Source organism: Azolla caroliniana, unplaced genomic scaffold (genome assembly GCF_043228905.1).
Source record: "Azolla caroliniana isolate FFs.n. ecotype wild unplaced genomic scaffold, voAzoCaro1.0.p SCAF_21, whole genome shotgun sequence".
Taxonomy (NCBI): domain Eukaryota; kingdom Viridiplantae; phylum Streptophyta; class Polypodiopsida; order Salviniales; family Salviniaceae; genus Azolla; species Azolla caroliniana.
In genome coordinates this window covers 2,543,943-2,556,821 of record NW_028230456.1, presented here as the reverse complement: position 1 = coordinate 2,556,821, position 12,879 = coordinate 2,543,943, and the positions used below count along the sequence as shown (strand labels likewise).

General features: G+C 39.7%; 2 protein-coding genes across 2 annotated transcripts; both read right to left on the bottom strand.

Annotated features, from left to right (window-relative positions):
- Positions 1 to 4,253: 4,253 nt before the first annotated feature.
- On the bottom strand, positions 4,254 to 6,959 carry LOC147850304 (U-box domain-containing protein 1-like). The gene has a single exon (XM_087336214.1). It carries the CDS (start codon positions 6,605 to 6,607, stop codon positions 4,400 to 4,402), a length of 2,208 nt encoding a protein of 735 aa, XP_087192340.1. The 5' UTR covers positions 6,608 to 6,959; the 3' UTR covers positions 4,254 to 4,399.
- A 2,736-nt stretch (positions 6,960 to 9,695) lies between these two features.
- On the bottom strand, positions 9,696 to 11,755 carry LOC147850303 (protein CURVATURE THYLAKOID 1A, chloroplastic-like). Its single transcript, XM_087336215.1, has 5 exons — positions 11,512 to 11,755; positions 10,452 to 10,582; positions 10,259 to 10,366; positions 10,077 to 10,148; positions 9,696 to 9,970 (listed from the first exon to the last, which is right to left on the bottom strand). The coding sequence occupies exons 1-5, from the start codon at positions 11,681 to 11,683 to the stop codon at positions 9,887 to 9,889; spliced, it is 567 nt and encodes a 188-aa protein (XP_087192341.1). The 5' UTR covers positions 11,684 to 11,755; the 3' UTR covers positions 9,696 to 9,886.
- Between the last annotated feature and the right edge of the window lie 1,124 nt (positions 11,756 to 12,879).

Below are 12,879 nucleotides of genomic sequence, written 5' to 3'. Positions count from 1 at the left end.
TTACCTACTACCTACATCCTCTATTGTATTACATGCGTGCAACAGGTATGCATGCCACTTAGTATAAATAGTTGAGTTCACCTTGAAGGAATTCAAGGTGAACAACGCCAGTCATGGACATATCAATCTAGTATTCTCGTTTCGCCCATCTTCTATCCTTAATCTTCATCTCTATCTTTATGCTCTTGTGTCATTCTGTCATCGCTCCGTCGTAGCCTCATCATCTGTGCTCCGTCTTAGTCCGCACTTGGTGTGTCCGTGACAAGTTGCGTCTTTCTTGCCCCGGCTCTAGCCCATTCTCATGAGCTCCAAGTGGCCATCGATAGCACCTTTCTTCAAACCGATCGCTTCTCGGTTGCCTTTCGAAGTGGTGAGGCTAAAAAGCGTGGTTGCCACGTTCTTCCTAGTCGCGTCCGAAGCGCCCCGGCTATCTCTCAAGACCCTCACAAGGCCATCGACCACACCTTCCACCGCCGTGATCTCCTCCTTGTTCCTCTCATTCAACGATAGGTTCAACAATGTCGTGACCATGTTCTCTTGGGTAGCCTTGTCGGTCGAGCTCGCCATGAGCTTTACAAACACCGGGATAGCTCCGGCGGCCGCCACGCAAATCTTGTTGTCCATTCCTTCCTTCGCCATGAGCCGAATCTCATATGCCGCTTGTCTTTGCACCTCCACATGTCCGCCCGATTTCCGAAGCTTTTGTACGAAGAACTCGACGGTGAGCTTGGTGGCTTCCATGGTTGCCTTCGTGTTGGGCAACCGGTCGACTTGCAAGGTCTTGAGGTGTTGTCCGCCGCCACAGTCTTGATGACAAGAACCTTACGCACTTCAAGAATGCTAGAGTTCTAAATAGGTGATAAGCTCATGGCACACAATTTCCCCACGTCTTTTATATTTAAGATTACATATTGGGCTAAGCCACAACAAGGAAAAAGGAAATGCTTTATCCCAACACTCATATCTTGCACCTCAACCTACTAAGTCTACATTTTAACATCAAAAGAATATTCTTTTGATGTTGGGGTGCCTACATAAAAGTTTCATGCATTGTCAATACAGTTTCGTGGTTTTTTTTTCCCATAAAAAATGCCCTCCATTGGTATTAAACTTAAAGTGGCCAAAGGCAATATACAAAACAGTCCACAATTACAAAGAATATTGCAATATATTTAACTAGAAAACTATTGAACACTCATGTAGCTTTAACAATCCAACCATATTTAGCATCCATATCAAGCAAGGAATTACCACCAACAATGCGTTCAAAAAAAAAGAAAAACTCTCTCTTTTTACAAGCTGGATATGTATTTTTGGCCTTTATCACTAGAGTCTATGCCACTGCAAGCTTGAAATCCAAAGAAACTATTATCGCATCCGGAGACACTCCCTCAAGCTACGAACAAGTTTTGGTATTACAGTTTCATAGTTTTGTTTTGAAGAATCATACAGTTTCTCATTGTGGATGCCAAGATAATTTTATATCTATCTCGGATTTAAGAAAAGTTGATCATGATCTATATATAAGCCTTGGATATACCTTATGGTATTTAGGATTTATTGGTCGTTCATCATCTTTACAACATGTCTTTAGCTTTAAGCATCTTCTCATCGTTGCACATGTAAACCTAAAAAAAACGTACATGGAAACGAATAATTAAATGTATGGTTTCTTTATCCTAGTAAAGTTACTACAAGTGATTTTGAGGTGATTTGTCATATTATATTTCCTAGGCCCATGTTCTTGAGTCTCAAAAAGTATGGAGGCATTATGGATGGATCATGGAAATCTAACAATGAGAACTGAGATGTGGAAGATGAACTACATTTCAATGTCATGGAACCTTTTTAAACTTCAATGTTGTTTTAAAACAAATCCTCATGGATCAATTGACCTTAACATCTTGTTTTTTGGTTCTAACTTTACGATGCCATAAAGTTTTGTAGAGAAGGTCGTCTTTGTTGGCAATAACTGAAAAAGTCAATCACATTATACTTCCATGGACAAGGATTTGTCATTCATATGTTTGTTCAACAAGTTGGTTTTATGTAAGTGGACAAGTTGATTCAAGACCTTGTATTTTCAATTTTGTTGAATGCCAACACCATCTATTGTCATGAAAGGAGCCCTTGCTTTTTAAATTGATTGAATAATAATGTTGTTGATGAGAACGGAAGTGAATTAGTATTAAACGATAAATCTAGATAATTGTCTTGGGCTGCAAACCCACACATATGTTGTGATTATTGATGTTTTTAAATCGCGGATTTATGAGCATTTATTTTTATATTCTGACATTTGTGTGACTTTCATAAATATTTGTATGTCTTGTGAAGGATATGGCATGGGAAACATATTTATTCTAACAAGGCTTAAGAAGAATATTACTAAACATTTATCAAAATCTTAGATATCAATTAGTCAAGCTAATCCATATATAACATATGTGTGGCTTCTGTTAATCCTTTTTTTGTGCTTTAGAATATGGGGCCGAGGACCAAGTGATCAATAGAATTCCTCTACCGTAGAATTTGTGGAACTTCATTACGACCTCGTCTCTCTTTCTTTTGCTATTTTTGTCTGTGTGTTGGAAGTTAGTGTCTCCTATGTGACTAATAATGACATACAAAGTCAACATTGAGCTACTAGATTTATTTATATGTCAAAAAAGAATAGGGGTGTCAAAGATTAGAAAACATGAAATATTTGATTGCAATAGAGAAACAAATGATAGAATTATGTGGAATATTGCAATTTTGTATTAAAATCATCTCCCTCAGAAGGCGAGCTACCTCATGTGTAATATGGCTTTCAAAAATTTGATGTGCTATTCTAGGAGCTCAAATTTGAAAGAAACGTTATTTCCAACTATCTACTATCTTCATTGCCAAATATGACAACACTTTTGTCATTTTCATGAGGAGAGTCACAGACTCATAGGTAGGACATAATACGAAGTCCTATTTTTAATTAATTAATTATTAAAACAAAGTCAATCCATTGTTTTCAAACTCTTTAAGCTTTGACAGGAGACAATGTCTCATAAGACTTCGCGGAAGAGTGTAGAAGCTTTCTAAAACAAATGCTTCATCTCGTGCTTCCGGTTTTTAAATTTTTCTATGCATGAGAACATCAATAGTTATAACTTATAACTTACACTTCATTGTTAGAATAGTGCTCCTCTTACAAGAATCAATCTACTATGTTCCTAGCAATTAGCTTGGCCTAACTTTCATTGTTCTAGATTTGTTCATTGAATTATATTTTGTCTATTTGAATCGATTGCAATAAAAGATCGTCCTATGCTCATGCTTGAAAAGCTTTTGAATTGCTAATGTGATCGCAATCCCCAAACATTTTTTAAATTGGAAATCCTCGAGGGACAATGGGATAAATAGGATGCGAAAACACGAAGAACTCATTATTGTGAACAAAGCATAAAGATCAAGATATTAGTATGAGCAAGATTTAACATAACAAGAGTCACTTCCATCCACTCCCAAATCTATAAAAATTTGTTTGATTAAAAGTAAGCTCATGGCCACTACGAGAACCCTAGGAGAATGTTCATCTACTTTGTGTTATTTCTTTTGATTTAGTGATTAAGGATTGAAAGTAATGTTTGCAATCTAATTCTTGATCCTTTAAAAAAATTGACAACACCTTACTTTCCACAAACCCATTTTCTATCCAAGGACTAAATTTGCTTCTTGAAATTCAACATATAACATTCAAGATGTTTGATTTGAGGTTTTTCATGCCTAGGCTCAAGGAATTCAGTATCTATGGAGCAAGTGAAAAGATACATGTTCATCTTTCAACAACACCATTCAAACCACATTTGTTTTATGCATTACAAAAGTCTTGTTTAAACATAAGCGATTTGCATAAACGAGCATCTTAAGAAACGCTCTTTTGTCAATTTTGGAGGTATAGAATTGTCATTATATTGCTCGCACCCAAAAATGTATTCTCTATATCTATTTGGAGGATAAATGTTACATGTATAAATCTTTAAAAGCTCTTTTTGTGTGTATGAGCTTTTATTACTTAGCTTCATTTTTTATAGAAATATTCATTCTACTATTGTTTTTATTGATCTATTATAATCATTTGTTTTCTTCCTTAATAAGCTTCTATAACTCTAATTTTCTACTAATCAAGTTTGATTAGTTTTAATTACATATTTTCTAACATTGGTAAGGAAATGCAAAACCAACAAATTGCATTGAGAAAAAATATAGTGAGAAGGAGAAGGAAGGAAGGACACTCCTTTGGAGCATTATAATGAAGTAGGTAGTATAAATAAGCTTTTACCAACAAAGCATCATAAGGTAAAGCCTTAACACATCAAGAGCACAATCCAAAGAAAAAATGTCCCCTAGAGGAGGGACAAGGCTAGGGAGAAGGTGAGGATGGAGGAGGAGGGGGCGAGAGGCGTTGAAGCACTTTTAGGAGCGAGGTGGCCTTGCGTTGGGCCCTCGGTTTTCCGCCGATGACGAGCCGTTTGAGAGCGGAAAGAAGCAATGGCGAGCCCAAGAGCCGGCGCCTGAGGTCGGCGGATAATGAACTGGACGACAAGTGTGGATACAAGGGCACGAGGTCATCGGAAGACGAGCAAGCCGCAAGCAAAAGGGCGGCTGTCCGCTCCTTGGCATCGTCACTCCCGTTCACGAGTATCTGGACAAGTTGCGGGACCACCCGAGCCAATCCCGAGATAACGGCTACCAAACCCTCGGGTCGCCGGGCCAAAACCCCGAGGAGAGCCACTAGCTCGGCCGAGAGCTCTCGGTCTTCGCCATTGTGCTCGCTTTCCAAGAGCTCAAGCACCGTCAAGACGGTTCCCTTCTTCAGGAGGGACATGGCTTGGTGCCCATTCCCTAGGCCTATGTTCAACAAAGCAAGAGTTGCGTCTTTCTTGCCCCGGCTCCGGCCCGTTCTCATGAGCTCCAAGAGGCCATCGATAGCGCCTTTCTTCGAACCGATCGCTTCTCGGTTGCCTTTCGAAGTGGTGAGGCTAAAAAGCGCGGCTGCCGCGTTCTCCCTGGCCGCATCCGAAGCGCCCCGGCTATCTCTCAAGACCCTAACGAGGCCATCGACCGCACCTTCCACTGCCATGATCTCCTCCTTGTTCCTCTCGTTCAACGATAGGTTCAACAATGCCGTGACCACGTTCTCTTGGGTAGCCTTGTCGGTCGAGCTCGCCATGAGCTTTACTAGCACCGGGATAGCTCCGGCGGCCGCCACACAAATCCTGTTGTCCATTCCTTCCTTCGCCATGAGCCGAAGCTCATATGCCGCTTGTCTTTGCACCTCCACATGTCCGCCCGATTTCTGAAGCTTTTGTACCAAGAACTCGGCGGTGAGCTTGGTGGCTTCCATGGTTGCCTTCGTGTTGGGCAACCGATCAACTTGCAACGTCTTGAGATGTTGTCCGCCGCCACACTCTTTCGAACCACCGACGGCCGATGTTTTGTCTCGGCTCTCCAACACGTAATCATTCTCGGAGCACCACTGCGTGATGAGGCGGCGGAGGCTTGAATTCGGGATGATATCGGTGCAGGCGAGATTCGAGCCCGTCTTAGGGCAAGTTGTATGGCCTTCCTCAAACCATCGAATGATCGAATACCTCTCATAGCTTTGCCCGCTCGCGATGACCACAGGATCGACCATCAATTCTAGCGAAATCGGGCACCGGAAATCATCGGGAATGTAGGCCGAATCCCCCGGCAAAGCTTCTTCGCCCATCGGCTTGACTTCGAAGACCATTTTCTTCATGCTTTTACATGCCAGTAGGTCATACTTTCGACAAGCCGCCGCCACTTCCTGCTCCGGCCCTAATCCATACAGAACACATCTTGCATACCTCACAAAGCTTATCAAGCTGTTTATGTTGGGGATCTCGGCGAGGAGCGCGTCGGCTTTCAGCTTCTCCTTCTCCTTCTCGAGGAGGGAGAGCTCTCTCTCGCAATCGACTGCATTGTTGAACAGCAGCTTCTCGAAGATGCTCTTGAGCTTCTCCGATCCGGGGCTCACTTGCATTTCGAAATCCGACATAATGTCCAAGACCTCGCGGCGGAGCTTCCATTCGTCGGGATCGACGTAGGCCTCGAACCTGCTGGCTTGGCCCTGCACCATGGCCACTTGCTCCTTCACATCATCCGAGATCTCGAGCAGATCGTACGGCAGAGACGACAGCGCGGCCGCGATCGATCTCGTGAGGCTATGGAACTGTGAGGAGACCATGTCTTGCTCCATGAGGAGCAGCAAGTTGCTTGTATGTCTGCAATTGTGGAGAAGTGCTTTAATGGTGTGGAATGTGGAGCGGAGGCTCCGGAAAGAAGCCATGGCGGATGGGGCTATCCAGATGCCTGAGCTCTTTATCTCCTGGAAGAGGTCAGAGAGGAGAGCAGCCCTTCTGCATAGCATGATGGAGTTCCTTCTATGGCAGATGCGAGGCTTCTTGCAAGATTTGAGTTCTTTGGATGCATTCAGAAGAGAGCTTACAAGAGCAACGATGGATGGGTCGAGAGGGTGTAGAACGGTAGAAGGTCCTTCGATCCATGGATGGACTCTTCTTCTCCATGAAAGGGATCTTGACGGCATCGAAGGAGGAGGAGGAGGAGGAGGAGAAGGATGCGTTGAAAGACAGATTTCTGTATTAGTAACAAGGATTTTCGAAGAAGCTTCAGATGATGGGAGTGTCTGGTGCAGTTGAAAGGAATTGGGCTTAAAGACATCAACTGTGATGGATCGGATCAAGCCTTGGTGCACTTAGGTAGGAGCCATGGGTTTTAGGGTTCCGCGGATGGGATTAAAAAACCAGTGCACTGGAGAGAGGTTAGGGTTTTTTTTTTTTAAAAAGGACTTCGATGGCTTAGGAGGAGTGCACTTCTGAAGCAGATCAGGGCTGAAGGATTTGATTGCCTGGATCAAAAATATCTCTGCACTTCTGAAGCAGATCAGGGTTGAAGGATATGATTGCCTGGATCAAAAATATCTCTGCACTTCTGAAGCAGATCAGGGCTGAAGGATTTGATTGCCTGGATCAAAAATATCTCTGCATTTCTAGACAGAATGAGGGGGGGTTAAAAGGAATCACCTGATGGGATCAAAATATATAGGTGCTGTCTACACAGAATTGGGGGGAACTTCATAAAACACCACTGTTAGGATAGAACACATACTTGGTATCATCTGCAAATCGATCATTGGGAGTTAAAGAAGAACTTCAGACTGGTTTTCTATCATTTCATGCACTCATCCTGCAAATCGATCTATCGATGGCTTTTTTATGTGCTTTCGATTCGATCAAAATTATAGGCTACAAATAGAATCGATTTACTGGAATCCTTTTCATGCTTCCATTAGATCCAAATTTGCGCTCTATAACCGTGTATTGAAGAGCCGAATCGATCTGTACAAAATCTTTTCGTGGTTGTGGGAGGCCAAATCAATGTATAGATTGATAGATATTTGTATATGTATGCAAATATATGTATGTATGAAGAGAAAGACAGAAAGAGACAGATATATATAATTATGTCAGGTGGAATTAGAAGGAGATATTAGTGCAGATATTGAAGCTCATAAAACTATCAGAGAAATGAATCATTACAGTAACAAAAAAATCAAAGAAGCCACATATGCATATGCATGTACAGTATTGATATACATAATAAGAAAAAAAGAGAAGAAGATAAACTCACAAATATTTGTGTTTGGTGTTTAGTATCATACATATATATAGATATATAAAGGACACATACCTTTAATGTCTGCCTGCTTTTGACCTTTTCAAAAACCTAATGCTACTTACTACCTTTTCTTCTACAGTTCCATTTTCTTCAATCTTATTCCTCCTCTTCTGATATCTCTCTTAAGTAGACCCCTGATTCACATTACCACTGCCCACTACTACTCTGCGCATCTAAAAATCATACTACAACTCCAATAATCCAATACATGTAAGACTCAAATCCAATACACCTAAGGATCATACCACAATCCAATAATCCAATACCTCTAAGAATCATACTACAATCCAAATATCCAATACATGCAAGTATCATTCAAGAGTTTGCTTTCCCCCATGTTTCCAATCTTGGCCTATCCCTACCCATAAGAAGGCATACTTGTAGCACTCTTTCGAGTTCTTGTATATCGTGTTATGGTCTCCTTGTGTGAACGGTAAACTATTGTACCATCTCACTTCGGATGGTCTCTCAGGTCACACAGAGTAATGAGAAACATCTTCTTTTACCTACCCTAGATCCCTCACCAAGTGTGTTGAATGAGACACAATGTAAACACAAACCTCTAGTGTCGTGATCCCAATGTATATAGCCATTGGTCCAAACCAAAAAAACAATTATCTACCATGCAATGATCATAAAGAAAATCGTCATTTTGTACGTGTTGCCACCACATCCCTTGTGGACAAAATCCCTATCCAACATAACGTGTTAGGCTACAAAGCATTCATTGTTTGCTAGACTACGAGAGTATCATTGTTTTGTTGAATCCCGTTACTCACTATGCTTACCATTCGTTGACTAATAGGGTATCATTGTTTGTTGAATCCCATTATCCCCAATAAAATTCGTCTCTCAATGTCAACGTCAACCCCACAAAGTGCCTTCACCTTTGGTGTGCTTTCATCTCTCTCCACGTTCCACCACTCCAATAGTTCCCTTATCCCCTACCTTCTCTCATTTTCTTTCCAATGATTCAACAAAGAGGAGAGAAATCTCCTCTTTTATTTGTAATAGTTATTACAACCACCACAACTACCATTTGATTAGCCCTTCCTCTCATTATTTGTTAAATCACAATATTGACTTACATTGAAGTTGATTGATTGTTGGAGGGCAAAGCCATAAAATCTTACCTCTCTATCCTATCCTATATTTTAGAGAAAAGGCTAATTGTCACATAGCATGGTCCTTGCTTACTGCCCTATGCCAAATTCCCAAGTTTACATTTCGTGCTCTAAAACAACATCTCAATATTAACTTTAAGTTTAGTTTCCATGCCGCATTCAATAAGGAAGAACTCAACTATAATAAGTCAAAAAACACTTTAAATTGCATTGAAATTCACATTAAGCACAGCATTATACCTTGCATACAAAGTTTTGATATTATTTGTCAATGGTTATGAAATGTGGTTTTTTATTACAAGACTTAACTATCTAGCAGCTGTTTATCTTTAGAAAGCAACCATAACCTCATTTGTCTAATTAGTAACCCAGTGTTGCTAACAGTTTGAAATAAGCAACTAATAGTTCCTTCTATAAAAGAGGACGACTACCACCAAAGAAATGAAGGACAAATGAGCTAGACATATTTTCTTAAATTCTGCTTTTAATTAGAAAGTGAGTACGTACTAATTGAGATAAGTAGAAGCAAATTGGTAACTTTGCTCTTCTTTGTGATTTGGAGCACCTAATCTGACCAAGCATATATAGGTCATTCTGATAGTAAGCAATCACTTTTTGAGGTTCAGATACGCATATTTCAGTAAATTCCCCTCAATTAAGATTTGTAGATGGACATTTCTCAATGACGTACAAATCTGGACTAGCACAACATGAGGTTCAATAAAACATTAACAAGCACTCCATTTCTGAGCTTCAGCAAACATTCGTATGACTACATCTCTCAACAATGACCATAACAAGATGCATCAACAAAACAAAAACATTCACTGCACATTCATTTGCGAAAAAATGAACAAAAATGACCAAAACATGAAAATTTTACAAAAGAACTTCAGATTATTCCCATCTCGACTTCCAACATTTTCAGCCTCGATATTTACAAGGCAATGAGAAAAGACTTTCAATAAAGAGGAAAACAAATACAAGGTACAATCCACATAATTTTACTCGGCCGGTTTCTCTGGCCCAGTTCCAGTAATCTTAGATGTCAAATCCTCAATATCTCTTGCAAGTTCCTTTCGGCTTTCCTATATATCAAGCATAAAAGCAACATGGGAAATTAAATTAGGAAGTAATAACCGTTGCCTTTTTCTTACATTAAAGAGAGAGAGTGAGTGAGTGAGAAGAAATCACCTTGAAAAGAAGATACCTATATACAAACCATCCCGTGTATCCTAAACCCACAAGTTCTAGGACTTTTGGGAGCTGAACAATGAGCAAAATAAAAACTTAACAAATGATCGTGACAAAGCAAATGATGATTTTGATGTTAATAGTGAGACATCTATGAATAAATATAAAAGTATTTTTCTTACCAGTGGCACAGAGTTCACAGCACTAATGACAGTAGATGACACCCAAATAGCAACAAGAGCGCCTCCACCATAAATAAAGACATTTGTCTTATTTTCAATTGCGTCCCACTATATATAAATCAAACCCATTGTTCGTAATGTCAATACAAGTAAGTATCCCATTGTACCGAACACATTAATTATTATTATTTACTTTGGCCTTGAGATCTCCAATGAGTTCTTCAGTATCCAAACTTGACTCTGTGGTTGTGGTTGTGGTCGCAGTCGTGGCTTCTTCTGTTGAGGTAGTGTTTCGCACAACTAGGCGTGAAAATCTTTGTGATCCTAAAAAATCATATGAAATATGTATAATCATAGTCTAAACCATGGGCCACAATGATGAATCAATTTTGTATTCTATCTAGCAATACATCCTATATAATGATCAATGTCTATTCTTTTTGGGCATTAAGCAACACCATTACTCATCAGTGACATCTAGAGGACATCAATATTCTTAAACATCCACTAAACAAAAGCATCATGTACAACCCCATACATCTAAAAACTATTCTTTAATATCCATTAAAAAGCATCAACACTCTAAATGCTTTCAGGATCTTCTAGCAATACATTCATATCTTGAAAAAAATCATTACCTGAGGATCAAACTTTAAAAGAACCATACGTATCCACTTGATACTTCAAGATCAATCAAGATCAGCTCAAACCACATTTCATATGATAGAAATTTTATATTCTTTGAGGATCAACCAAAAGCCATGTCAATATTGACATACTAAACGTAAGAGAGAGGTTCCTAGAATGACCCGTCAGAAATATAATGCTTTCACTGAGATACTATCCAATTCACTACAATTTGCATCTAAACTAATTCACTAGGTTACTTTGCTGAGCCCTAATAAACGAACGCCTCTATATGCATTCTCAATATCGCAACATAACTTTATTTTTCAGTTGTATATGTAACTAGATTTGAAAATTCTGATGTAACTTCACTTTGCATCAGATTCAAATAAACTAATTTGGCTCAAGATCTCATATTTTTATTTCGCCTAAAGTGCCTAAGAGCTTAGGTATGGATATAAAGAATGAAAAACAAAAGCAGAGGTAACAGAAGAAAAAGAGATTTGGGTTAGGGGGTTAGCGGCTAGATTTCTGTGTTTTTCGGTTACTGTCTAGGATTTGGTTTTTAGGGTGAGGGTTAAGTGTTTAGGGATTAGTGTTATTGCAAGGAAGGGTTAGGGACTTACCTTTCTGCGACACAGAGTTGTTGAACTTAACAGGGTTTCCTGCGAGAAAGATTCTGCGAGGAGAAGAAGACGAGAATAGCGAAGGGCGAGGACTAGAAATTTGTGCGATAGCTGAAGAGGAGGAAGAAGAAGCAGCAGCGGAGGAAGAAGAAGCAACTGCGATGGATGCCATGGCTATGAAGATGGATCAAAAGCTGTTCTCCTCCTCCTTCTCTGTGCTTCCTGTTCTTTCCTTTCTCTCTCTGTCTCTGTTCTGTGTCTCTGTTTTCTTTCCTGCTCTGTTTACTTCTTCCTTTTTCTTTTTTTCTCAGGTTTTTTAAATTTTAAATTTTCCTTAAAATGTTTTTTCTTTTTCTGGAGCTGTGATGAAAATGGATCCTCAACCACACTCACTCAATCACTTTGGATATATATGTATGTATGTATGCATGTATGTATGTATGTTATTGTTATTGTTATGTATGTAATGTATTATATTATTTACAAGCTATATCTATTATCATTGGAGCACATTTTATTCAACACCATTTATTTGTTGTTCCCTTGTGCCTCGGCCAATAGCCTTCCAGACATCATCATCATCCTTATCGGCTCAACGAATAAAAGCCTTTGTGTGCCCAATGCACCAAAGCAATGCAATGCAATGGCCCTGCTTTCACATAACAAATCAATGAATGATCCACCGAATCCCAATCACGATGCTTGACTTCTCCCCCACCACCCCAATAGCATCATATTGGTTGTTTTTTCTGCTCCCTTCCCAACCATCTTTTTTTAGTGTCTCTGCGCCACACCCACAATATGGTACCATATTTCGACGTTACAAAGTCGTTGTTTATTCCATGAGGAGTACATGCATCTTTTACCTTGTTTCAAGTGGCCCTTTGTTGATAGTGTTCCCTTGTGTTTTTTCAACCACACCTTGCACTAAAACGGATAATCCATCACATATGACTTTTTGAATATACGATTGAGCAATCCTCCTTCAAATGTTTCACATCTTGAGTAAGTCGGTGTATTTGACAACTCTATAGGTGAGGCAATGGGTCAAGACTGTGTGTGTGTGTTTGGAGGGGGGGGGGGGGGGGTGAGTAAGACTCATTTTCATAACAAGGAGAAATGCATTGTCCTTGATTTGGGCTATATGCCCAAATACAATCAAACACTAACTATCCGTGGAATTTGGTAAGATCAATGTGGATACAACAATTTGGTAAAAGGATGGAATGAATGAGAAACTATCGAAGGGAATGATATTCCATTAGGATGTAGCAATGATGGACATTTAGGTGAAGAACAAGCCCAATGGAGAAATCTGGTGGACAAGTGGACAAAAAAAAAGGAGCACTACTTTAAGACCAATAGTAG